The following is a 25,986-nucleotide window of genomic DNA, read 5'->3' as shown; positions in this document are numbered from 1 at the left end:
ATACAATACGAATGTGGCAAGAAGCAAAAAAATTTAAACGCCTTCTTGGATTGCCAAGTTGTCGCCCTTGGATCAAAGTAGGTTAAGTCACGGAAGTTCGGAACTCAAACGTTGATCGCGCATGCATCAAAAAATTATTTCCGCCGCATCACACGCGGCTGTACTTCTGGGTTGCGGTATCCTTCGGCATCTCCAATGTGCGCTATTTGGTGGCTATTTGGCATGAAATTGGGGAAATTATTGCTTATTATTGTTCCATCAAGAATTCCCCTGGAGACCAATTCAGGCTACTAGAGTTTATAGCGTCCCTATATGTCACACTTGCTTGCTGGTGTTGACCAGGTAGGACTATACCAACAAATTAAAGAAAAATAAAGTGCTGGGACGTGATTTATTTGAATTCTGGTCTTAAAATGTAATTGAGCCAAATTATTCAAGGCAGTATTTCAGATGCTGCATTTACCGGTACGAGGTACCAGTTCCGGTATTCCAGATACCTAATTCAGAATCATAGAAAAAGGAAATGCCTAATCATTTGGCCTAAGAAGTAATCAATTTAGGTATTTTTCATTGGCCTCCATGATAGTACTATCAAATGAAAAGTCTCCTAACCAAAGTAATTATAGCAATGACTATCACGGCAAAGTTAACTTTAACTTCGACAAAATGATAGTCCAAGCGTTGAACAATAGTCAGCTGGACATTTGTATCAATTCATGGAAAAAAATACACTGTAACTTAGATTGTCAAATGTGATGATGATTTCACATAATAGATTATTCATTTATTGTCATCCTTGGAAGTATCCAATTCCGGTTATAAAATCTTCACATGCCAATTTCTAATGGATATACCTGGTGTCGTTAAGGGCCATTTAAGTATCAAATCAATTGCGCCCTGATTAAATAAATTCAATTCCATCTAATAACTCACGATTCCCATACCGCCATTCACTCTGATTAAACCTCACTGATACAGATTAAATCGGATCAACTCATACTGTACCCAAAGTAAATTTGCATCGAATAACGGCTAACAATTGGCCAAATAACCTCATATTAAATTCAAATTTGGTACTCCTCAATTGCTTAACAAACCAAAATAATAATAATGTCTGAAAAATTGACAAGACATTATTTACCCACGAGATACCAAGTATATTGACCAATGAAGACCGACATGCCGCGGCTATGCACCCGGGGTCGGGGCGGCGGACTTTGCAAACACCTCAAACAAACAACCCTTCAAATCGTATCCCCCTCTCTCCGCCTTCGTATCTTTTCGAATCAAAACGCTTTAGGGCCTGCATTTTAACCAAAACAGGGGGAACAAAACATTTTGGACAGGCTAGTGAGGCAGCCATGGTCCCGGGATCTACTTCGAAGCATGACCGTTCGGAAAGCTTCTCATCAAATGTATCCGTATCAAACAGTAACCTGGGGCGACTTTCGCGGACAGTCCACTCCACGGCAAATTCGCTCATGACGGGCGAATTGCCTGCGCAGTACCACAATGCCATGACCGATATTGCGAGGAGACCGCAATTCCAGCGGAGGCTGTTTTCGGTGAAAAACAGCAGGACACCATCCGAACTCGTCAAGTCGTTCCAGCGCGATGATATAAGATATCATGCGGTTACTCAGATCCCAGAAGAAGTTCTGAGGGATATCCCAGCACAGTCTTCTCAATTTTCTCTCTTCCAGGGGTTTGAGGCCCGCCAGCACGGGCCGGATCTGAAGCAGATCACATCGGTGAGCGACGCTCATCCGACACGTAGTGTGCTTAGGAAGGACGAAGAGGACATCAGCCAGCGGCTGGATTTGCTGGAGATCCGCAAGGACCTTGCCGCGAACGAGATCAAGGAAATCGACCAGCGGATCGAGCACATGCAAAAAATGCGTAAGATTGTATTTGACCGCGTAGCCAAGCTGGAGCAGGAGGAATTCCAGCTTGAGAATACTCTCCGCCAGGTTCGCACCCGAATGGCTGAAATGGGTGAGGATGATGAGCCGGAGAAAGCGGAGAGTAAAGCAATTGAGGAAGAGGATCATGATTTTGTAGAAGTTTCTACGCCCACTAGTACCGGATCTGATGAGGTTTCTGCGGGCGGGCTTATGTCGCAGTCGATTTACGGCAAGCTCAAGGCCTCTACGTACAAGGCGAAGAAGCCTCGTAGCGCCTCGAGGCGAAAGACCATGCCTACCCTGCAGCAGTTCTACGCTCCTGGCGACGAAATTAGGACCATTGAAGCTCACACAGAGTCTGTGACCAGCCTCGACTTTGACATTCCGTTTGGCACCATGGTCTCTGCAGCTCTTGATGATACTGTCAAGGTGTGGAGCCTTAGCCAAGGGGAGCAGATTGGGTCGCTTGAGGGCCACAATGCGTCGGTCAAGTGCCTCCAGGTTGAGGACAACTATGTGATGACCGGGTCAATGGATGCTACGCTCAAGCTGTGGGACCTCAACAATATTGATAATGACGAGGATTTGTTGGTGGATTCGTATGAGGCACATCTAGGAGAGATTACGGCGCTTCACTTCTACGATAACACGCTCGTGTCCGGGTCGGCCGACAAGACGATCCGCCAATGGGACATGCAGACCGGCAAATGCCTTCAAACACTGGATGTATTGTGGGCATCGGCCCAGTCTACTACAAACGTTCCGCTGGGGGACTCCAAGTGGCGTGCTAAGCAGACTACCGTCGGCCAGGGGGGTGACTTCGTCGGAGCTCTACAGTGCTATGATGCCGCACTAGCCAGCGGTACGGCTGATGGTATAGTCCGGCTGTGGGACCTTCGAAGTGGGCAGGTCATCCGGTCGCTCATTGGGCACACTGGCGCGGTTACTTGTCTTCAATTCGACGACATGCATTTGGCTACTGGTAGCCAGGACCGGTCCATACGGATCTGGGATCTGCGGACCGGGTCGATCTTCGATGCATTTGCCTACGAAAGCCCGATCACGTCGCTCCACTTTGACGCGCGAAGAGTGGTCTCGACGAATACGGAGAATACGGTCAAGATATACGACCGGGAGGTGGAGAAGCATTGGTCATGCGGGGCTGGCGAAACGGATCCGTCTGCGAGTATATGTGAGATTGCCCGTTATAGAGAAGGATACCTTGTTGAGGGCAGGCGAGATGGTAAGATTGGTGTCTGGGCATGCTAAACTGATTCTCCTCATGATATAGATAGAGTGTGTATGCATTTTGTAAATAGAACAAACATTAACGATGTATTGATTGGTAGCTGTGCTAAATTTTTTTTTTTAATATTATCAGAATCTATTTTCTGGTATACTCGAGGTAGTCGGAGTACAAATCGAAGTACTGTACAATATTGGTACTACCGGTATTGTAACCGTTACCTCTGTATGGGAGCGGATGATTACCGGTCATATTGACTTGTGATTATTTATCAGTATCCGATAGCACAATAACTCTTTGAAAGATTTGAAAAATGGAAGATTACATTGAGGTATTGAATTCATACTATCGGTATTTAATAGAAAAAAAAGATTCATTAACTTAATCGAATAGGGCTAGGTTCATTTACCGATACCTAATAGGGTACACCCATTTTTGGTACAGGCTTCCAAATCCTTGAATCAATACAATAGATATCAAACTTTGACCAATTTTTTGAATAATAGAGTAAACAAAGGGTGAACAATCGAATTAACAGGTCAATTAATTACATGCAGAGAGTAGCGTAGCGGATCGCCAATAAATAAGTCCGGATCATATGATATCGGGTCGTATGTACAAAGTACCATCGTATAGTAAGGTCGTTTCAATGCAAGTCGTAAAGATCATCGGTCAACCACGACAACCTTTTTGTTCTTCCAGTCTCGCTCTTTTCGTTTCGTGTCAGCCCCGAGGTCCTGGTTGGCAGGACATGGCAGCAATTGAGGGGTTGCGACAGACAACACCGCAATGGCAAAGGTAGCGGAAAAGAGGTAAGTCGTCAGTCTATTTCGTGTGGCCGCCTTGATGTACATTATTAGCGGTGATCAGTCTATAGCGTGGAAGGAGGAGATTTTTTAGCTTCGACAAAAATTCCAAAATCAAATGTCGGGCGATGGGGGGGCCTTGGGACCCCAATTGCGTTGCTGTGATTGGCCCAAATTTTTCATTTGCACGGCTGACCCCGACACCGCGACAAAACGACAATACAACCAGGGATCTAAGACACCATACGGGATCTACGACGCGTCGGAATACTAGGCATCATTCATCGTTTAAATTGAAACGTGACAAAACTAATCCACCGTTGGTGGAATAAAACTAATTGGAGCATCCTACTGGATATTATAATACGGTGAAATTAGTATCACGTATACCAGTGCCTTACTTACACAGTCGGCTTGGGTAAGATCAGTACCGTAATACCGGTAATGATTTAAACCCTACATAAGGCTAAGGAAGAGATAAGAGAGAGAAGAAAAATTGGCTGAACAGACAGGCTTGATAATAGGAGTGCATTTTCAAGAGTGCAGAATAATAATATGTATGAGAGTCTTTGTGAAGCCAGACACAAAAATTTACATTACAATCATCTATCATACGTTAAGATTTACCCGGTACTTACGTATCAATTGGGCCGCCGAAATGTACCACAATACAATAATAAATGCGGTTATTATCAGATGGACGTAAAGTATATTTAATCTATACATACTTACATATCAAAATTCAATCGTATCAATTGGGCCGCTTAGACGTACCACAATACAATACAGCAGTTATTATCGCACATATTTTTAAACAATACCAGGATGTACCTGAACTCCGCGAAGCGGAGCTACGGGGGTTTGGGGGCTGGCCCCCAATCAACACAGAAGCAATTGCGAATAACTTATAGCTGGAGATTCTTACCGGTAATACTCCATTGTTCACTTTCGTATCAATTGGGCCGCTTAGATAAACCATAATACAATACAGCAGTTATTATCGGATGGACGTATTTAATCTATACATGCTTACACCAAAATTCAATCAGTTCATTATTTTTTATCGCAGCAATGCTCGCTTATCGCGGCATTCGCGTCTGAAGAGCTCGCTGCGGGGCACCAGCAGGCATTGGCGGACCAGTCTGCGGCGCCTGCGACTGTTCGTTCTTAATAGTCTCGTCAACAGAAAGAATTACGCAAGCCGCCTCGGTGGCTGACTGCAATGCATTGATCTTGACCAGAGCAGGCTCCCACACAAAATTGACCATGTTGTCAGCAACCCCCTCGCTCTTGAAATCGACACCAGCCCAGGTCTCGCCCTTGGCATGCTTCATTCTCAGCTGGTTGAGGATATCCGTGCCGTCGAATCCGGCATTGTCGCACAGCTGTCGTGGAATGACCTCCAGCGCTCGCGCAAAAGCGGCAATAATAAGCTGCTGCTTACCAGCAATGGTCTTGCTATACTCCCTCAGGTACTTGGAGATCTCCATCTCGCAGGCACCACCACCAGCAACTACGAGATTGTTCTTAACTGCTCGCTTAACAATCATAATAGCATCGTGAAGAGACCGCTCCACCTCGGCAATGAACTGCTCAGAGCCACCCCGAAGCAACAGAGTGCAGGTCTTGGCCTGGGGGCACCCAGTGAACAGGTTGTACCGCTCGTTGCCAATCTGTCGCTCCTCAAACTTCTCGCAGGTGCCAATGTGCTCTGGCAAGATATCTGAACAGGTGGACTGGACAGACGCACCCACCGCCTCTACGACTCGGTTCATATCCTCCGAAGGAACCCGACCAGCACAGAAAATGTCCCGGTCAGCAAAGTACTGGGTCGCCAGATCGCCAATAGGCAACTTCGACAGCACTACGTTGGCCCCCGTCTTGACAACAGCCTCGAGCTTGTCGTAAATGATCTGCCACTCCGCGTCTACGACCGCCTGGTACTCAGAGACCTGCTCGACTCGCACTTCGGCGTTATCTTTCTCGGCCTTCAGCTCGAGCTCTACGTTGAGACACACAATCTTAGGGTTTGTGAAGCTCTTGGGCTGCTGCTCGAAGCCCGCATACGAAAAGGTCTTCTGGAACGCCACGCCCCTGATGAAAGTCGTGTCCTCAATGGCACCTCCTGAGATCTTCTTCATGCCAATATACCGCTCATTCAGATCCTCCTGGTCCAGAGAGAGAACCGCGTCTACGACCATCTTGGTAAAGAACCCAGCGTTCTTGTGGATCAGCTTAGAGGACATAGCTGTCGACGCACATCGCTCCAAAAGCTCTCGGAACTCTGTCTCGTCCTTCTTCTCAACATGGACGGCGATCTCCTTTATTTTGGCCACCGCCAGCTGCACAGCCTTCCGGTAGCCCTTGGTGATAGTGTGGGTCGACACATTCTCCTCGACGAAGCTCTTAGACTCCTTCATGAGCTCACCGGCCAGAATGGCGACAGAAGTGGTACCATCTCCGACTTCGGCGTCCTGAGACCGCGAAATGTCGACCAGGACTTTAGCCGCCGGGTGCACGACATCCAGAAGCTTCATGATGGTCGCACCATCGTTGGAAATGGTCGTTTTGCCCTCTCCGTTGACAATCAGGATATCTGATCCAAGCGGACCCAAAGTCGCCCTCAGCGTGTCCTGGATCGCCAGGCACGCATTGATGTTGCTAATGACCTGGCCCCGGCCTTGCGAGGTGTCGGTACCCTCTTTCAGAACCACAATTGTGGGCGTCTGGTTGCCGAAGTTCATCTTTCTCTCTCCTCAAAGTCCGGTGGGAACTTTCAAAACACCCGGCCAAATTGTCGTTTTTTCACACCTCCGTCGCCTCTTCGCGCTTCGACGCTCTTCCATCGCGCGCCCTCCCAACTACCCCCTTCAGCCGCACGCCATCGCCATAAAAGCCGCACTAAGCCGCACCATTCAAACGCCTGGAGTCAAAAGTTATTCGCGTTTTGATTGGGGGCCAGCCCCCAAACCCCCGTAGCTCCGCTTCGCGGAGTTCAGCTACATCCTGATATTATGTAAAAACATGTTAGAGAATAGGAAGAGCTCAGAACGAGCAAGATCAGCTCAATTGTTACACGACATGATTCGAATTGCCAGAAAGTAGTACACAATAGGATAACTAGGTAGTTGAATGTTTATTTAATACAACTGGGGGAACCAAACTCCTCCCTGGGGTTCCGATTAGGTGGAGATATCTCGCTGAATCTTCTAAACCTACACGAAATGGAGCCACGGGAGCTCGAGGACTGGTATTGTAAGATCACTTCTCGTAGCAATTTAGGGGTACATTTTCAAAAGCACCTCAAATAAAACGCTATAATCAATATATTTAAGAAACAAATACTGAAAAGGTAAAAGAAATAATAAAGAAACGAAAAAGATTGAGTCCAGCTCAAGACTTATGGAGTTTAGTTGCCCTTTGGAAGGGTGTTTGTCATCTGAGCCTGGAGAGTCTCAAGCTTAGAAACATTGATGTTGTACTCCTTGGACTGTGCAATGAGCCGGGAAAGGTTTCGCTGGAAGGCACCTGGTCGAGCCATGTCAATGACACCACCAACAGCATTGCCAAGCATCACCTCAAGACCGTCAGTCACAGACTGGACGAATGGACCAAGCAAAACGTTGCCAATGGCCTTGGAAACACCGAAAGTGAATGGAGCAAGAGCATTGGAAACAGTAGCAATGGCAGTGTCAATCTGGGAATCGAGACCGGTCAACATAGCAGTGGCAGCAGCAGCGCCAGCTCGGTCTGGGTTGTTTCGGTAAGCATTGACCACAGAGTCAACGTGCTGCTGGGCGTTGTTAACACCCTCTCGAGCACCGTCTACAAAAGCAAAGAGCGGACCTCGATTGGCTCGAGCATCAATCTCAACCTCATCTCGCTTGTGGGGCAGAGTGTTCTGGAGCTGAGCCTGGAGTGTCTGCAGCTTAGAAACGTTAATGTTGTACTCCTTGGACTGCGCAATGAGTCGGGAAAGGTTTTGCTGGAAGGCACCTGGTCGAGCCATGTCAATGACACCACCAACAGCATTGCCAAGCATCACCTCAAGACCGTCAGTCACAGACTGGACGAATGGACCAAGCAAAACGTTGCCAATGGCCTTGGAAACACCGAAAGTGAATGGAGCAAGAGCATTGGAAACAGTAGCAATGGCAGTGTCAATCTGGGAATCGAGACCGGTCAACAGAGCAGTGGCAGCAGCAGCACCAGCTCGGTCTGGGTTGTTTCGGTAGGCATTGACCACAGAGTCAACGTGCTGCTGAGCGTTGTTAACGCCTTCTCGAGCACCGTCGACGAAAGCAAAGAGTGGGCCTCGATTGGCTCGAGCATCAATGGTTACCTCAGAAGAGGAGGAAATCCCTGGAGCGGCCTGGGCGGCCAAAGCAGTAGCGAGGAGAACGTAGAAAGAGGTTGAGAACTTCATTGTTAATTAATTGCTGAATTGCTTCGATGATGCTGTGACTGAGTTGAAAAATACATCTCTTTTATATTCATTGATGCGAATTCTAGACTCAGAATATTTCATTGACATTCCAAAGCCATTGGTTTGGAAATATCAAGCTTACAACTTTCGCTTGTTTCGATCTATTTCTCTGTAACGGCTGAAACAAATTAAGGTTACCGTATTCGACCCCCGCCTCTCAACGGTCGCTTTCAACATCCTGCTACTGCCATCGCTTCTAGAACTTTTCCTGCGAGTCTTCAAATTGACCTTTTGATACTATCCATGTGTGAGCTTCTTTTCATCCAACGAAGACTCTTTCATTCAATGAAGCCCTTGATCTAATCTGTTACAGTAGAGGTGATACATAATGTTGGGTACCTCATGAGATAGCGATCTATGCCTGTATAGCATGGGAAATACAGTATTATCGGTAGTACGTATCGTGTGGTGCGATATCTACACAATAACATAGTCATGGAAAACTGCTTATCACGTCGAAGGACACGTCAAATCTCGAGACCAGATTCCACATCTGAACTTAAACGTAAATTTGACAGATTTAAAAATTGTCATTACTTATCATCTATCTTTCGGGCTATCTCCACAAGAAATAGCACCCATGTACCCGACTTTGAATAGCATTCTGAGTTGTAATATTTGATTAGCTGTGTCTCACGTGCCTTAAGCTCTCTGGCAGTTATTTGACAAACTTCGTGTAGTCTAGAGATCCGCCCCTCCCCACGTGTCTTCTCTCCCTTACAGTTCAAACGGATTCGGGTTAAAGGAGGGCAATGCAGTATCATATTTCAACTGATAGCTCACACATTCATCAAACTCGTATTGAACTGTGTTGACCCGAATTGCTACTACCCGGGTAGCTTGAGCACGTGGTTCATCAGAGGCAACTGCACTCAGTTTCTCTATATTACAGGCAACATACCTACTCCTTCATATGTGCAATGAAGAACTATACGGCGCAGCGAAACTATGATGGAATGTATAAAATATAATATCACCTTAAATATATAAAACCCTGAATACTGAAAAAACTAGAACAGAAACCAATGGCTTGAGCCCAGCTCAGTTGCCAATATGAAAGAACATATTATTAGGTTGTAACACACTGTTGAAGCTGGGGCATGCAATTCTGCACTGGAGATGCATCGACGCCATACTGCTCGCACAACTGAATTAGTCTCCCGCATGCTTGGAAAAGTTCTTCTGCTCCCGAGAAGTGAATAACCCCACCGGCAGCTTCGCCTATCGCAACCTCCAATCCGTCACCAATCGATTGGACAAATGGACTAAGAGCAAAATTGGCAATGGCCTTCGAAACTCCGTCCGTCAATGGCGCAAGAGCTGTGGCCACGAAATCAAGGGTATTATCAAGCTGGTCGTCAAGACCGGTCAAAAGAACAGTGACTGACTCATCTGGGTTGTTTTGAAAGGTGTTGATGATATCATTAACATATTTTTGAGCACCGCCAACAAGCGTTTCCAATGTACTAAGTACATTATTATCAGGAGTTTCCCTAGCAGCTCTTCGTTCTTGGCCATTGCCTCGTGGCAACGTGTTCGGGCGTTCCTCAGAGTCTCCACCTTTGACACGCCGATAATAACTGCGGAAGTAACCTTTGAAGGGACAGCTTGGGCAGGGCGCTGGAGGCTCCACAGTTGAAGCACTGATGGAAACTGTAGAAGTAGCCTGAGAAGGTACCACTTGGGCAGCTAGAGCGGTGGCGAATAAGAAGTAAAAAGCTGATTTTAGCATTTTTTGCTCAATTGCTTGAAGTGTGAAGTTTTCAATTTGGGGACGACAATCCAGCTTTTTATACTATTTGAATGGGCTTCACCTAAGACTCGACTGCCATTTCAAAATCATTCAGCTTTGGTTATGCAGGTTCACAGCAGGTACATAAAGTTTTTCACAAATTGTCTTCACTTGTTAAGGGTCTACAGTATCATTGACCATAAAGGATCTAGCCACAGTTGAACCCAGACAGAACATGAAAAGTTTGAAAAAAATTGGTTCCTTACCAGTTACACGGCATTAACGTTACCAGTAGCTGATCGCAGAAAAAAAATCCTAGTAACTGAGAGTTACATTGTTAGCCAACATTTTCTATTACTGCAAGTGGGCTACATATCTACATCAATCAAATACGCTGATAATGTGTATACCGTGCACAACTAGTCCTCCTTCGCCCTAGGCAACGGACTTTAATCAAGATTATTATATACCGTGCACAAGTGATTACCGTATTGCAGCATTAGGAGATAGGAGCTACTGGATAAGAGCTGACTTTCTCCAAATTAAAATGGACCTGAAAGTGGTAGCTGTATGGGTTTCTGTAATTATTGCATCAGATGCAAGTACCCAAATTCCGCCAAATTTCTCAGAGCCTTCGTATAGTCGAACTTATTACCCACTGGTACTCACTTACATATGTGCTTCTGTTACAAGTATCAAAAGCACAACGATCTGTAGTCGTCAGAACGTTCGAAATTTTTAGGAGCGGGGTTGTAATAAACCTTAACTTTATGCCACGATGAGATTCAATATTGCACATCTCACCTGACTGTGGACTAATTTATCACTGGGGAAGGAAAACCATTCGGAAGAAAAGTGTCCAAAACTATAGCATTACGTCTTACTGGTTGTAGAATTCATTTATTAGGGAAGGAAAAATGGTAAGGAAAGTGTTCAAAACAATGGCATACCTCCTACGCAGTCCCATATTCGTAGCGAGCCACTACAAAAAGAAGGCAAGACTGCGTAGGAGGTAATAGCATATCTACTTACTGGTAGTAGAAATATAAAAACATGTACATGTATATACAAATAAATAAACCCCCTTTCATCTATTTTCCGGAATGGCAGTCGTAGTGGTGGTCGTAAGTGGTGACGACCCAGCCGCCATGGCAGTTGCCGTGCTTTCGTCGCTAGAGTGGAAAAGGTTCGACAGAAGCTTATGCAAATGGGGGCGACGCAATGGCTTAGCGAGGAACTCGTTCATGCCCACGTCTATGCATTTTTCAACGTTTGAACTATCTGCAAACGCCGAGACCGCAACGATGGGGCCAGTGTACCCATGCTTGGTCCGAATTATTTCAGTGGCTTGTCGGCCATCCAGATTGGGCATCTGGACGTCCATAAATATAATGTCAAAGTGGGGGGAGTCAGCGACCCGAGCAACTGCCTCTTCGCCGTCATTGGCAATGGTCACGTTCTCTATGCCTTCAAGCTTGAGCATACGTATCATGACTTCCTGATTCACCTTATTGTCCTCAGCAACCAGAACGCGATAGCTGTTGAACCTCTTTGATTCTTCATCGTTGCGACTGCCTCGACTTGACGGGTTACGGGAAATCGGCGGCCGCATCGGCTTCTCGGAAGCATCCAAGGACTTCGGTGGACTATGGGGCTGGTTGACGTTGAGATACTGCAAGTTTGGATCCGTAACCTCTTCAACCGGAGTTGAAGCGTAATTCTCATACTCAGGCCAGTCTTCTATAGCACTAAGATCCGAGAAATGGTATGCAGACCGATCTCCCACGATTCTAAGTGGTACTCTAAATGTGAAAGTCGAACCTTTGCCCAAATCTGACTGCATTCCCACTGTACCGTGCATCAGCCCAGCCAGCTGGCGGCAAATAGACAGCCCCAGGCCCGCACCAACTCGTCGCTCCGAAAACTGGAGATCACCTTGAACAAACGGCTCAAACACTTTATCCTGGAGATGTGGAGCAATACCGGGACCAGTGTCCGACACGTCAAAGACGACGGTGAGAACATCATGCCGGCGATACGACAGCGGAATGACGGGATTCCCATCCTCAGTGAGTTCAACCAAACGGTGGCTAAACTCATCTTCGTCGGCGGTGTGGTGATGGTGGTCATCATGGGAGTTGTCGGTGGATATGGATTCCTTGCTTTTTTGCTCCATCGTCTTGATGCCGTCGCCCGAGTGGGTGCGGTCAGAGTTGGTGAAGCTGTTCTTAGTCGACATAGTGTGCTTTGTGAATACACTGCTACCCTCACCAGAAGAAATGTACTCAGCGTCGGCATTCGATGGGTCGGCAGGAGTGATGAACCCGCTCACCAGACACTTTACGGACCCACCCCGCGGGGTGAACTTGAGACTGTTGCTCATGAGATTAATGACAATCTGCAGGATTCGATTGATGTCACCGATGACCACGCAGTTCTCGAGCACTTCTGACTCTATGTCGATAGTCAAGTCAATCTGGTTCTTTTTGCTCTGCTCGGTGAATATGGCCTTGAGCTGCATTGCCACCTCGGAGACCATCATCTCCTTTTCGTCGAGCTTCATGTTGTTCTTGTTGCTTTTGGAGAAGGATAGCAGGTCGGTCAGAAGATGCAGCAGGAGTTCGCCTGACTTGAAAATGACTTTTAAAGATTCCTTCATTTGAGCCGGGTCCTCTTCAGCCATAGACACGGAAGCCATACCCAGGACACCGTTGAGCGGCGTACGCAGTTCGTGGGTGATCTTGGCAATGAACAGCGACTTCGCCTCATTGGCGCTTTCTGCGACTAATCGAGCGTGCTCAATCTCGTCGGTTCGCTCAATAACTCGTCGCTCGAGCGTGTCATACTGCTTCCGGAGTTCGTCAGTCATTTCATTGAACGTCTCCGTCAAGTCAGTAAGCTCGTCTTTGACGCGCCGAGTGGTAATGACCTTGTCAGGGATCTTGAAATGGCTCCCGTCGCGGGCCGATTGACGCACTGCGGCAGTAAACTCGCTGTTCTTTTCGCTGCCAATAAATGCCTTTTTGAACCGTTTCATGAGCCCTTGCTGACGTTTCCTCCAAAATCCAGTGCTGTAACCACGGTTATTATTCTCAGTGCCCATCTCCTCATCGCCAACACCTACTTCCGTCCCATTAGAATCAGTACCATTAGAATTAGGATCGCCGCCGTCATTTCCGTCATTTCCTCCCCCTCTTTCGTACTCGTCATCTGAGCCTTCATCTTCGTCCGGATCGCGCCCACGCTTGACCCATGGTTTGTACCACAGTCTTACGGGCGTTTTCGCTGATGCTAGGAACGGATTGGCTTTTTCGGTTGCCCACTGGAGCCGCCTAATGGGTCTTACTAGCCAGCTAGAAACCAACAGAGATGCAATGCACAGCCCCAGTCCTATCGTGAACAGAGATATCAAAATCAGATTCCGCAGCCGGTATAACGGAGCATACACTACCGCGTGGACCTGAAATATCAGCGCTCCCCACTGGCGGTCAAGGACATCGCACGGTGCGTAGCCAATGGACAACTGATGATACCCCGGCTGGTTGTAGTCGATTACTGATCCCGAGGTGCGGTTAACCAGAAGGTCCCGCATCAGCGGCGTAGCGACAAAAGAGGTATTTACGTGGTCACTGGCATTCTGGAAAACTAGTTGGCATTTGACACTACTGTCATTTGACGCCGTGATGTCGCTGGCCAGTTGCCCGTCGGCCAGCTCTACGAGGGTCATTAGCCCAAAATCGCTGGTAAACTGATTCTGGCGCTCCATTATGCTCAGCAGCGACTGCGCATTGAATACCACCGTCAAATAGCCAATAGTGGCCCCCTGCGGGACCTGCGAGATGTTTCCTTTGTTGGCACTCGGGCTGGTTTCCGTTAACCGCCGAGTAAGCGACAGATAATAGCTGTTATTGAACCCGATGGGCCCCACCAAATGGCTACTTACCGACTGCGTCCACTGCTGGACGAGACTAGAATTCTCTATCTGCACGGGAAACAATCCCTGGGGAATTTGAACCTCGTCAGGAAGCGTTTCATTGCTCCGCGCAGTGTATATCTCATCAAATGCAGTATTGTAAATGGTGCCAGCCACAGCATCATCGCTCGACTCTATGGAAAGCGTAAACAGCTTTCTTAATGAGTCGTTCATATCTAGCCCAAATGTCCCCAGCGCGCTCTGGGTGATGGAGTCCTGGATGAACGTTCTTGTGCTCATGAGTATAACCTGCCCCAGGAGAACCCCGATAGCCTGCTGGACCTGGGCCGACTTGAGCTGGGCAATAACCGCGAGACGGTCTCTCCTCAGGTCCAAAATAGTGCCCTTATTGCTGACATACTAAGATATTCGCGCCTAGTTAGCATGAAACTTTCTCTTTCCCCCAATAAATCGTCACATACGGTCGCTACTGAAAGCACTCCGAGGCAAAAGAACGCCACAATACACACCACCAGGCTCAGCTGGGCCTTGATGCCAACGAATATCTGTCGAGCCATGCTCGAGTCGACCCTCCTGTAGCTTCCCCACGGTATATATGCAGTTTTGGGTCGTTTCTACGGAAATGGAAAAATGGCTATCTATAATGTCGCTGTTTTGAGGCTTACGCACGGCGTGCACTATTTTACGCTTCCCCCTGAATTAGACTTTCTATCGTAAAAGTTTCCATTACAAACGAAAAAAGCAGAAAAATGCTTGTAGGGTACTATATATTACGTACGGTTCGAAATAAATTAGTCAGACTTGGTCTTCTTTTGAGGGGATTCGACGTCCAACTCTAGTGGGCGTTTGTTAGTAGGCGACGCTTCATTCGAGCCATTGTCCTCAGCCGTTGACACAATCCCAGCAGCAGCATCATCCGTAGGAATAATAGGGTCGTTAGTACCGGGCAGGAGGTCCTCCCCTTCGGTTGTAGATGCTTTGTCATCAAAGCTAGCGTTCGCATCTTTAGCATCGCCTGCAGTTTCTTCGGTATCTTTGCTATTGTCATCCTGGGCGGTTTCCTTACCATTTGCTCCAGCTTGTTGAGCTTTAAGCTTTTCGTCTTCCTCAGTTGCTAGATCGATTTCTTCCACTTCCTCTGGCTCATCAACCTCTTCTTCTACTTCCTCCGGCGCAACAATCTCTTCGTCCAACTCGGGCCCACCGGCCGCTTCCTCAACTGCATCCAGTCCAACGACCTCTATCTCCACTGGCTCTGTAACCTCTGGCTCGCCATTTTCTTCCCTCTGAATCTCTTCAACTTTGGGTTCAAACTCCTCAACTTCTGGCTCAATCTCCTCAACTTCTGGCTCAACCTCCTCAATTTCTTCGACTTCTAGCTCAACCTCTTCGACTTCTGGCGGAACCTCCTCAACTTCTAGCTCAGACTCTACAACCTCAGGGTGAACCCCTTCAGCTTCTGGCTCAGCTGCCGGTTTGGCGGCTTCCACTTCTGGTTTAGTTTCTTCTGGTTCGGTCGCTTCTGGCCCTTCCGCCTCAACACCCTCTTCTTCATTCTGATTTTCTTCATTCCCTTCCTCATTATTACGCTCTCCGTCATTGGGTTCTTCGTAATGGCGCTGGCCGAAAGAAACATCAGGGAAGCCCTTGTCCTCTCTGATACGCTCGGAAAGCGCATTAAACACGGAGATAAACCGCCGGCTCAGCGTCAGCTGCACATCTAGAGCCACTGGCCTGTCTTGCTCTGGAGTATTGGATACCAGCTCGCAGAATACCTCGAATATATCATTCATGGTAACCTCCTTGCTGTAGAAATTATCCTAAAATAACATTAGTTAGCAAAAAAAAAATCCAGAAAAACGAGTTGCGGATGTACTTACCTCCTGAATTCTCAGCTGCATCTGCGGGAAGTAAAAGATCAATTCATCCTCCACGCTGATGTGCACGTCAAACTTCTCAAATGCCTGACGCAGGGACCCGAAAATGTCCTCCATCGGCATATTGAGCGCGTCCACTTCGTCCAGCAAAACCGGCGCATCCTCCGTATCCTCAGACTCGTAGCACGAAAACAAAAAGAACGACCCGTCCATGTCATCCTTGGTAACAATGATCGGGTAAGACTTTATCAGGTGCATTTTCTGCTCGAGATCCTCCTCGCTAGAGCTCTCAATCTCCTCTACGTGCCTCTCCACGCTGATATCGTCGCTTTCATCCTGATTGCTTTCGTACCCAAGCTCTTCCTCTTCTTTTTGGTCCTCGCCCCCTTCTAGCAACTCGTCGTCATCAATGGTAATGGCGTTATCCTCATTGTAGCCATCTTTGGCGGGGGCAGGAGTTTCTACGTCTATATCCAAGTCTTGGTCCTGCGGATCCTCAGCCGCATCCATCTCCATTTTTTCTTCGGGCTCCTCAAAGTGGGCTTCGTCAAAGTGAGGCTCCAAGTCCATATCTGTCGTTGGAGTCGCTACGAGACTCATTGCTATACTTACCGGGTATCGGTTCTCAAACACTTGCGCAGCTAAAAAGTTAGTAGGGGGAGAATTACTAAAGAAACAATTGCAGAAACTATGCTACTATTCTAATCGTATTTTTACGACTAAAATCAAATAATAAAACTACGGAACAGGTCGAATATGATATTTAATTCGCGTGGTAATGAGGAGAAAAAAGGTGCCAAGCGAGGATTTGTGATAGTCTACCGCCTAGCGTGCGCACGCGCCAATATAATCATATATTAATTAAACAAGTTTAATTAATCGTTAATTAATCGTAAGGTGGCGTCGCGCGTTCGTTCAAGGTAGCCAAAAATCGCCACTATCACCACAAATCAGCAGAATAAATTCGAGCAATGGGTTAAATCCTTCGACGTAATGCGCTATAATAGCGGAGAAGCGCGAATGCTGCTTGTAGACTGCGTTCATACCCCCAATGGTGCATTCCATCATTCATTGGAAAGGCAAAACGGAACTCCGGTGTCGATAACGTTATCACAGTACAACTGTCGTAGATAAACTAATCGAGTACGGGTCAATTGGATATGGATCTATATGATGGACTGGAGGAAGAATCCGAGGAGAAGAAGCCCGAAATATTCGTAGAGGACCTCCTGTATGGAGACTTATTAGATGAGCGGGCGGCCATAGCCAAGAAGCCTGTAAAGTATCCGAAACCTGGCGATAATAATGAAAATCTCTCCAGTGGTAAGCTATCAGAGTTTGATGGAACCATGCTAATGTAATAGTTCTGAGATTTCAGCCACGTAGGAAGCTGCCGCCACCAGCGAAAACCACCAGATCGAAAAGCTACATTGGGCAAGATGTACCATTGGATGCCGGATCGAATAAAACATACTCGTTGCCTGATAAAACATTCACGTTTGGCAATAAAAGACATCCTTATTGGGACGAGGATTATGACCCATCGAAGCCCAATATATTCGAAGAGTACGCTGGAAGCGACGAGCAGATGAACGAAGAATACGATTGGCAGGACTACCTGGCTGATTTGGTTCGAGAAAAGGTGGAATTTGTCGGACCCAAGTACACAACAACTGGGAATGATGACAATGAAAAAGCTCTCGATGAATCTGACAATGAGGATGCTGCAATTGACACTTCAAAAGCCAATGAAAATGATGCAATTGACTTTAAAGCTCCAACCGAATCGTTCGCATCGAAATTGCTCAAGAAGTACGGATGGAAGCCTGGAAATGGCCTGGGAAGCAATCAATCTGGGATATCCAAAGTCCTCAAATTTGTCCCCAGTAGAAAACGCCCTGGAACCGGCCGAATTATTGATAAAAATCGCAGCCGTAACGCTCCCATGGTGTCATCGGTAGTCAAGCTGTGTCGCTTTTGCAATGACAATACAGATGATGAACTGCCGACGAAGCTGGGTGAGGAGTGCGAAGTCAAGTTTGGACCTGTCCAGCAGGTTTACATACCGCAGACTGGTGATGTTTTTATAAAATTTACAAACGCTATGTCCGCGCTAAGAATGATATCCACTCGTGACAATGAGCTTAACGATACAAAGTATACAGCGACCTTTTTCGACGAATCGAAGTTCGATAAGAACATCTTTGACTAACCCAGTTATGCATATTTGATCTTCTTCCAGTGATTCATCTTTGACCAGCCCCTGTTACGCGTTATCCATTTGGCTTTTCCCAAAAGTGGCATTATGTTATATCATTATCATTACTACTTTTGCTCTCCTGCTGCTAAGAATTAGGAAGCAAATATGCCCTTGAATAGCATACCGATATCATACAAGGTAAGCTGGCTCTCTCGACGGAAGAACTGCCACCAGTTGGCGAACTCCGCAGCCCACCGTCGAATGCTCCACTGCGATTTGTACAGTCGCGAAATCCGCTCTCGTCCCTCGTCATATACTGTGCGCGCACAGTAAGTGGCCATAATCAAAAACGTTCTCTCCGGACCGAGCGGGTTCTGCAGCCTCTCGTCTATCAGTCGGGTCAGATCGTTCGTCTTGAGGATGAGTAAAATTATTCGCGGCATAGAATGCAACAGCATCATGATCTCGCTCAGAATTTCACTGTCCGCTACGGTGCTGTTCATCTGTGTGATCTCGTCCCTCGACCGTCTAGACGCAATGTTAGTGGTATTATCAAAGTCTCGCCCAGTAATTGCTGCCGAAAACAGCTTGAAGTTTTCGTCCGAGATGCCAGCAAACTTATTGGCGTAGTACTTCATTTCCTCCTCATTATTGTCGATCAGCGCCAGCCAAAAGTGTGCATAGCTGCGTCTGATATCTGTTGGCACATCCCGATAGAGCCCATGGTCGTACAGAATGATTTCAAAGTTGTGCTTGCCGCCTTTCTTTGGAATGATGGCGATATTCCCAGGATGAGGGTCGCAGTGCAGCCCCACGCCGGGGGTGAAAATCATATTATTGAAGATATGCGACATGCAGCAGCTGAGCTCATTTCGCGAGATGTTGTGGTTATCCAGGTACACCAGGTCGTCTGGCCGGGCTCCCCTGATAAACTCCATAACGAGAATCCGCTTCTGCGCCCAAAAGACATCTGGAACCCGCAGCGCCGTTTCGTTATAGAAGTCCTTGAAATACTCCTGGGTTCGCCGCGCGTTCTTGCCTTCTTCTCTAAAGTCCAGCTCAACGAAAATTGACTCTTGAAGCTCGTCACTGAGCCATGTGAGAGGATAGTCCTTGAAGAAGAAATCTACCAAGTTGAACACAACACGGGTCATGAGTACATCAAGAGGCACAAACTCCTGCAACGACGGGTGCTGCACCTTGACGGCCACTTCTTGGCTTGTTCCTTTAAGTACAGCCTTGTGAACCTGCGCCAGAGATGCAGTCCCCAGCGGAACGGGCTCGAAGTGGTCAAAGAACTCCTCTAGTGGCTTTCCCGTATCATTTAGGAACATCTCTCTTATGCTCTCAATCGACGAAACAGGGCACTTGTCCTGAAGCGGGATCATAGCACTAGTCCACTCGTCCGGGAAGATGTAGGTCAAAGCCGAAATATGCTGGCCGAGCTTGATAAAAACACCAGCATTACGCTCCAAGGCTTTCCTCGTGATCTCGGCGCATTTCTTGTGACATGCCGAAAGCGCCTTGTCATGCTCCTCTTGCGAGCTGTATTCAGCGTTGAGGACTTTCTCGTAGTGCCTGATGCATCTAGTGCAAGCTACGACCACGGTAGCTATTCGGCCAATAGCAAGCTTTGTGTGCCGAACAGTCTGTGCAAACGAATCGTTGGTCAAGTAAAGTAGTGAAAACCCAGCTCCACCAGCTAACAAGCCTATTATCAGCTTGGATCGCTTCTTCGGGGCTGCGGGAGCAGCTGGTTTGGCCGTCGACAGCAAAACCCTTTGGACTGGGGATCGGAGAGGAGGCCTCACGGCGAGCTTAGCTCGAAGGGAAGGGCTTATTCGCCCTAGTGGGCGCATAGAAACTCCCCTATTCCACATCTGCTCTAAACCTGGTATACTGTATGCGTTAGAAGGTGCCGCCCCCCCTTTTTTTTTTTATTTGGCTGAACCGAGCTCTAATATGCCGACCGTATGATTCTCGAACATTTCACTTAAGATCGTCTTACTATTGCGCCCGCAGCGGGTACGGCTGTACGGCGGGATCTCTCTTTTGGTCTGCAGGGGATACGGGATTTTGAAGGATCTAAGTCGCTCAAATACCGATAGTCGGGCTATAAACAGCTTTGGAAAGGTTATAAGCCGCCTTGAAAGGGCAGAAAGGAATCACTGCTGTGCTCATGAATATACGAGTATTGCCAGGGAAGGGACGCCTTTTTAGAAAGTCTGAACCATGTTTTTGCATTTCAAGATTGGCTGCTGGAAGATTCACGCGCGACACCTGCATATCGGAGAGAAACGAGGCGAAGGCGGAAGCCACTAAATCAAAGATTCATTTTATTCCCTTATTTCAGCATTTAGTCCCGTTATGTCGGCCAGTGGAGGGAAGGAATACGTTTCTTGGCGAAAAAAAATGGGTCGCTCGGTGGCGCGACTGGTGTTTGAGCTTATGGTTCCAGTGGGACTGGCGTTGATGCTCTTCTCATGGTACCTGAGCTACAGTCCCCCAGCGGAGAAGGAAATAAAGCCGGTTCGTAGTAGGGCAATCCAGGACCTCACGTTTAATCCTGTAATTAGAGAGGACAGGAAGAACCGCACGCAGATAGGGGAGGAGAATGCGACGCTATTTATGCTTGTGCGCAATGAAGAGCTTCCAACAGCTCTCCAGACGATGCGCGAAATGGAGGACCGATTCAACAGACATTACCGATATCCATGGACGTTTCTGAACGACAAAGAATTTACAGAGGAGTTTAAGCAGTTAACGACGGGGATGGCCTCTGGCAAGACAGAGTACGGGCTTGTGCCGAAGGAGCACTGGTCGCTACCTGATGATGTGGATGTTGCCAAAATGAACGCGTCAATGGAAAGCATGGTGAACAGGTCTGTCGTATATGGCGGAAGTCTCTCATATAGACATATGTGCCGCTTTAATTCTGGGTTCTTCTTCCAGCACCCTCTCATGCAGAAGTACGATTACTACTGGCGTACGGAGCCAAAAGTCCACTACTATTGCAACCAGGAGTACGATCCGTTTACGTTTATGAGGAAACATGGCAAGAAATACGGATTCGTTATTACAATCCACGAGTACATTGACACGATTCCGAGTCTATGGGACACTGCGGCGCAGTTCCTCGACACGCATCCTGAGCATCTTGCCAAAGACAGTGCGCTTTCGTTTATCCTGGACAAGACTAAGCTGAGAGAAGACGATTTTGCTACTACCGCGGACACCGACTACAACCTGTGTCATTTTTGGAGTAACTTTGAAATCGCGGACCTCAATGTGTTCCGCAGCAAGGCGTATATGGAGTTCTTTGAGCACTTGGATAAGTCGCGGGGGTTCTTTTATGAGAGATGGGGCGACGCTCCGGTGCACACGATGGGCATTACCGCATTCTTAAACCGGTCTGAAATACACCATTTCTCAGATATTGGGTACTTCCACCCGCCGTACCACCGGTGCCCCAAAGACGACGACTCGTATGCTTCTGGCCGCTGCTTGTGTTCGGAGGTTGAGCAGTTCCATGATGTCGATTTTCAGTCTTTTTCATGCTTGCCAAAGTGGTGGAAGCATGTTGGAAGGCACTTCCTTCTCGATTACGATCTCCACTATGAAGACTAATCCGACCTCCATTATGAAGATTGATCCGGTAGAAGGTTATACACTGGTCGGATCTTCACTGTGAAGATTGATATCCGATGCCAGTATACACTCAATTGTCGGATGAATATGGAGGAAAATGGCTTATATTTATTCCTATTTATTCATTTCAAAATATATGGTATACTGTACCTTTTTGTTTCTGGTATATTAATCCATGTTTAGCGGATCAAATGCTATATTAAGGCTCGTATGAAGGTAATGTATATATTTACCCGTATCGTCGCAGCTGGTCCAGCAGAACTTGCAACTCTTGGTCAGTCTTTTTATTTTCGAGGCTTGGAACGAGAGTCTTGGCCTCTTCGGCCTCATCACAAGTCAGAGAGCCCAATTGGGCTATTTCAAACGGATGCAGGTCCCTCATGTCATCAGAGCGCAGCAGCGAATCCACCGCCTGCACTGTGTGTTCGTTCTTAAATCGAGAAAACACTGCCAGGTACTCCTGGGTCTTTCTCAGAACTCTAAACCCCCTCCATTAGCTTCAATAACCCCCCGAAAACATATCGCGACTTACTCGTTCGAATTCGAAAAGTCCTCCTCTTCATCGTCGTTATCATTAATCTCCTCATTCGGCCGAACGCCCATGGCCGCGTCTCTTCGGTTCTTCAGTGCGGCTTTGATCAAAAGTCTCGTCTCCGAAAGGTTCAGGGCAATCAGAGGAACCTCCGCGCCCTCGTGGTTGATCTGAGTCACACTGAACTCCGGGCCCAACTTCAGCTGAGTCGCGTCTTCATCCTCGACAATATTCTGTGCTGGCTTGCGTCGGCCCTGCTGTATTGTCGACGTCGAAATATTCATCGTCGTGTGATGTATAAGCCCGCCTTGGGATCGAACCGTCGTCGCCAGTCCTTTTTTTTGGTGATTTGTCTCGATTTGGGAGTTTTTGTCATTCTCATAGCTACGCAGGGCGGACCTCAATATATGTGCGGCTCATCTCCATCTGCATGCCATTCTCTTTCCTTATCGCCACACCTTATATCCCCGCGCGTAGTCGATAGTTTTTCCAGAAGTTCAAATGTTCGTAGAGCTCGTAGCGTTGTTCACTTACTTCGTAAGCCTAAGCTTAGGGGCTGTGATTCCGGGGCTTCCGCGCCCAGTGGTCCTGTGGCATGGGCTGGGCGATAGTTATGACACTGTAGGCATGGAGCGAGTGGGGGAGATCATTAAGGACGTCTACCCCGGCATCCATGTCCATTCTGTATATTTAGATAGCGATTCTGGTGCTGACCAGCGTAAGTCTATATTCGGCAAGGTTGATGACCGCTTGGAGTTTGTTTGTGCCCAACTGGCCAACAATTCCATGCTCGCCGATGGATTCGACGCCATTGGGTTCTCTCAAGGCGGCCTGTTCCTTCGAGCGTACGCAGAGCGGTGCAATAGCCCAAGGCTACACAAGCTGATCACCTTTGGATCGCCCCACAATGGTATTGCCGACCTTCCGACCTGCGCTCGAAACGACTTTCTGTGTCGCCAGCGCAACCGGCTAATGCGCAGCCAGATCTGGTCCGATTATGTCCAGAATAATGTAATCACTGCACAGTACTTCCGGGACCCGGAGGATATTGAATCGTATTTGGAAAAATCTCAGTTCCTGGCGGATGTCAATAATGAGCGCTCGTTAAAGAATGAGACCTATCGAGAGCAGCTTAGTACTCTGGAGAGACTAGTGCTAATTGCATTTTCCGACGATGAAACAGTGGTACCCAAGCAGAGCGCATGGTTCCAGGAGGTTAATCGCACTACCGGCGAGATCACGCCGTTGGAACAGAGGGAAATATATTCTGAAGATTGGATTGGCCTCAAGAGACTAGTGGACGAGCATCTGATTGATTATATGATGGTCAATGGTGTGCATATGGAGATTCACGACAAGTATATCAAGCATATTGCTAAGAAATATCTTGGTACGACCGAGCGGAGATTTATCGTCCAGGGCACATATACTGGCGCTACTGACTAACAGCCTTTTCTTTCTTCGTATTGTAATTTTTTAATGTACGTGTAATTATTTCACAGGATTCCCGACCCAGGGAGTAATTGAACTTCTACGACCTCATTCAGTAGCTTCCAACGTAACAAAGACACTAGTCAATTCCAAAGTTGAAGGGCGTTCGTCTTTCAGTCTCCTACCTAGGAGATCTGTTTCCCCACTCCCCGAGTAAGCAATCCTCACGAAGCGAATGCGGAACAACCAGGGGACCCAATTGACATTGAAAGAAATCATTACCACCGATAAGAAAGATTACATGTATATCTGTATTTAAGTGGTGTCTGACCTCGGCCGCCCAAGGACGCTCACTACTTTGGTAATAGATTTTCATTTATTTATTTACCGGTATTCATTCGTTCACAGGAATTATCAAAAAAATTTGCTATAACTTATAGCCAATTCAATAGCCATTTTTCAAAAACCTAGACGTAGTTATCTCTATTAAGAATCTAATGGCTCATGGGCTACAATACCCAATACTGTATCGCCTTTAGTGGTGCCGTTACCTATAATTGATATTCCACGGGTAAACTCGTTATCATCAAACGCATTTTTATATAGCAAATTCGATACTCATCATTCTAACCCCCATATGTATTTATATTTTTAAGAATATAATAGAGCATGGCCAAAATGCAGTACACCGTTAATAAAACTGGTGTACCTCGAAGATATATTGGGGTTGATAGTTACCGGTAATAGCGGTTAATCATGGTTGATAACGGAGCACCTCCCGAAGACAAATTTCAACGCCATACGTACGGTACTTAATCATAAGGCCCTATCAACCCCGGTTAAGACTTGCAATACGCCGCTTTTACACCATGGGGCCGGCCGGATCGAACAAGAAGCGACCCGACTTCGTCACCCCGGAGTACATCGCCGAGATGAGAGCACTCCGCGAGGCTAAGAAGAAGCTCAAGGCGTCCACCACTGAAAAGCCCGAGGAAGAGGAAGATATCTCCAAAAGCTATATCACGCGGCCCATGCTCAAACTGCCTGGTGCTTCCCCAGGTGAAAATGGAAAGACCTTTAAGATTATGACATACAATGCATTGGCGCAATGCCTGATCCGGAGAGACCTATTCCCTGACAACGGAGACGCGCTGAAATGGAAATGGAGAGGCAAGGCTCTTGCCTCGGAGATTGAACATTATTGCCCAGATATTCTGTGTATGCAGGAAGTTGACAAGGACAAGGCCGAGTCGTTCTTCGCGCCAGAATTGGATAAAATAGGCATGGCTACTGAATTCCGGACACCAGAGGACAAGAACCACGGAAATATCATTGCTTATAAAAAGGACTTGTTTGAACTGGACCAGGAGGTTTTTATCAATTATGACGAGATAGCTACTGAAAAGGTGCCATTGCTGACTGTGACGAAAAACAGCGGCATGATTGTCGCTCTACGGTTTAAAGATGCGCCAACTAAGGGGGTTTTTGTTGGCACGACTCACATGTTCTGGCATCCGTACGGCTCATATGAAAGAACAAGGCAGCTGGCTGTTTTCCTGGATAAGGCAATTGAGTTCAAAAAGACAAGCGGATTTGACTGGCCTGTGTTCTTGGCGGGAGACTTTAACAGTGAGTGCTTTGATACGCCTTACCTCTCCGCCACTACTAGACCAGCTAAATTAGACGATGCAGCTGCGAAAATATTGGTGGACAGCTTAGACTATTTTGCCCAACCAGGGAGCAAGGAAAAAAGCGACGCATTGGTTGAACTGTTCAACAGGCAATCACACAAGGCAATCAGTTTGTACAATTCCTATAAACTCGTTCACCCCGAAAATGTGCATCCTAAGGGCTCTGGTGAACCCATTTTCTCAAATTGGGCACATACCTGGCGGGGTCTGTTGGATTACATATTTGTCCTTCAGCCCACCCCTGAGCCTGTGTCAGAGGGGTATGTTGCAACCGAAGTGAAACTACTAGAGCTACTGCGAATGCCAATGCCAGATGAAATGGGGCCGGAACCATCGGGCCAACCACGAGTTGGTCAGTTCCCCAGCGACCACCTATGCCTCATGGCCACCGTACTTGTAAGCAATATTCCTACCCGATAGATGAATTTACTTTTTTGAATATGTATAACCAGCCTTCGTGTATCACAATTGATCAGATGTACCTGTATTCCAGGGAGGT

The 25,986-nt window shown here is 47.3% G+C and overlaps 12 protein-coding genes across 13 annotated transcripts; 5 read left to right on the top strand and 7 right to left on the bottom strand.

Annotated features, from left to right (window-relative positions):
- Positions 1 to 1,361: 1,361 nt before the first annotated feature.
- Positions 1,362 to 3,173, top strand: MDV1 (WD repeat MDV1/CAF4 family protein; the record flags this gene model as incomplete). Its single annotated transcript, XM_076682365.1, has 1 exon — positions 1,362 to 3,173. One exon carries the CDS (start codon positions 1,362 to 1,364, stop codon positions 3,171 to 3,173), a length of 1,812 nt encoding a protein of 603 aa, XP_076543611.1.
- Positions 3,174 to 5,035: 1,862 nt separating this feature from the next.
- Positions 5,036 to 6,700, bottom strand: CCT7 (chaperonin-containing T-complex subunit CCT7; the record flags this gene model as incomplete). Its single annotated transcript, XM_076682364.1, has 1 exon — positions 5,036 to 6,700. One exon carries the CDS (start codon positions 6,698 to 6,700, stop codon positions 5,036 to 5,038), a length of 1,665 nt encoding a protein of 554 aa, XP_076543610.1.
- A 665-nt stretch (positions 6,701 to 7,365) lies between these two features.
- TRVA0_002S05160 (uncharacterized protein) lies at positions 7,366 to 8,382 on the bottom strand (the record flags this gene model as incomplete). Its single annotated transcript, XM_076682363.1, has 1 exon — positions 7,366 to 8,382. One exon carries the CDS (start codon positions 8,380 to 8,382, stop codon positions 7,366 to 7,368), a length of 1,017 nt encoding a protein of 338 aa, XP_076543609.1.
- A 1,129-nt stretch (positions 8,383 to 9,511) lies between these two features.
- On the bottom strand, positions 9,512 to 10,174 carry TRVA0_002S05138 (uncharacterized protein; the record flags this gene model as incomplete). The annotated part of the gene is made up of 1 exon (XM_076682362.1): positions 9,512 to 10,174. The coding sequence occupies one exon, from the start codon at positions 10,172 to 10,174 to the stop codon at positions 9,512 to 9,514; it is 663 nt and encodes a 220-aa protein (XP_076543608.1).
- A 1,087-nt stretch (positions 10,175 to 11,261) lies between these two features.
- SLN1 (osmosensing histidine protein kinase Sln1p) lies at positions 11,262 to 14,665 on the bottom strand (the record flags this gene model as incomplete). Its single annotated transcript, XM_076682361.1, has 2 exons — positions 11,262 to 14,507; positions 14,570 to 14,665. The coding sequence occupies 2 exons, from the start codon at positions 14,663 to 14,665 to the stop codon at positions 11,262 to 11,264; spliced, it is 3,342 nt and encodes a 1,113-aa protein (XP_076543607.1).
- A 234-nt stretch (positions 14,666 to 14,899) lies between these two features.
- Positions 14,900 to 16,555, bottom strand: RMR1 (Rmr1p; the record flags this gene model as incomplete). Its single annotated transcript, XM_076682360.1, has 2 exons — positions 14,900 to 15,928; positions 15,989 to 16,555. The coding sequence occupies 2 exons, from the start codon at positions 16,553 to 16,555 to the stop codon at positions 14,900 to 14,902; spliced, it is 1,596 nt and encodes a 531-aa protein (XP_076543606.1).
- A 590-nt stretch (positions 16,556 to 17,145) lies between these two features.
- Positions 17,146 to 18,197, top strand: TRVA0_002S05072 (uncharacterized protein; the record flags this gene model as incomplete). 2 transcript variants are annotated; one of them, XM_076682359.1, is made up of 2 exons in its annotated part: positions 17,146 to 17,305; positions 17,350 to 18,197. In XM_076682359.1, the coding sequence occupies 2 exons, from the start codon at positions 17,146 to 17,148 to the stop codon at positions 18,195 to 18,197; spliced, it is 1,008 nt and encodes a 335-aa protein (XP_076543605.1). The 2 variants fall into 2 exon arrangements, with proteins under 2 accessions (XP_076543605.1, XP_076543604.1); XM_076682358.1 differs by having other exon boundaries at positions 17,146 to 17,308.
- A 140-nt stretch (positions 18,198 to 18,337) lies between these two features.
- On the bottom strand, positions 18,338 to 20,044 carry CQD2 (Cqd2p; the record flags this gene model as incomplete). The annotated part of the gene is made up of 1 exon (XM_076682357.1): positions 18,338 to 20,044. The coding sequence occupies one exon, from the start codon at positions 20,042 to 20,044 to the stop codon at positions 18,338 to 18,340; it is 1,707 nt and encodes a 568-aa protein (XP_076543603.1).
- Positions 20,045 to 20,552: 508 nt separating this feature from the next.
- Positions 20,553 to 21,812, top strand: KTR2 (glycosyltransferase family 15 protein; the record flags this gene model as incomplete). The annotated part of the gene is made up of 1 exon (XM_076682356.1): positions 20,553 to 21,812. One exon carries the CDS (start codon positions 20,553 to 20,555, stop codon positions 21,810 to 21,812), a length of 1,260 nt encoding a protein of 419 aa, XP_076543602.1.
- Positions 21,813 to 22,062: 250 nt separating this feature from the next.
- Positions 22,063 to 22,649, bottom strand: RPB4 (DNA-directed RNA polymerase II subunit RPB4; the record flags this gene model as incomplete). Its single annotated transcript, XM_076682355.1, has 2 exons — positions 22,063 to 22,312; positions 22,366 to 22,649. The coding sequence occupies 2 exons, from the start codon at positions 22,647 to 22,649 to the stop codon at positions 22,063 to 22,065; spliced, it is 534 nt and encodes a 177-aa protein (XP_076543601.1).
- Positions 22,650 to 22,992: 343 nt separating this feature from the next.
- Positions 22,993 to 23,811, top strand: TRVA0_002S04984 (palmitoyl-protein thioesterase family protein; the record flags this gene model as incomplete). Its single annotated transcript, XM_076682354.1, has 1 exon — positions 22,993 to 23,811. One exon carries the CDS (start codon positions 22,993 to 22,995, stop codon positions 23,809 to 23,811), a length of 819 nt encoding a protein of 272 aa, XP_076543600.1.
- An 854-nt stretch (positions 23,812 to 24,665) lies between these two features.
- NGL2 (RNA exonuclease) lies at positions 24,666 to 25,907 on the top strand (the record flags this gene model as incomplete). Its single annotated transcript, XM_076682353.1, has 1 exon — positions 24,666 to 25,907. One exon carries the CDS (start codon positions 24,666 to 24,668, stop codon positions 25,905 to 25,907), a length of 1,242 nt encoding a protein of 413 aa, XP_076543599.1.
- Positions 25,908 to 25,986: the final 79 nt, after the last annotated feature.

The sequence above is a fragment of the Trichomonascus vanleenenianus genome (genome assembly GCF_965637985.1).
Source record: "Trichomonascus vanleenenianus strain CLIB 3782 genome assembly, contig: TRVA0_002S, whole genome shotgun sequence".
Lineage (NCBI taxonomy): Eukaryota > Fungi > Ascomycota > Dipodascomycetes > Dipodascales > Trichomonascaceae > Blastobotrys > Blastobotrys vanleenenianus.
This window is presented reverse-complemented; position numbering and strand designations above follow the sequence as displayed.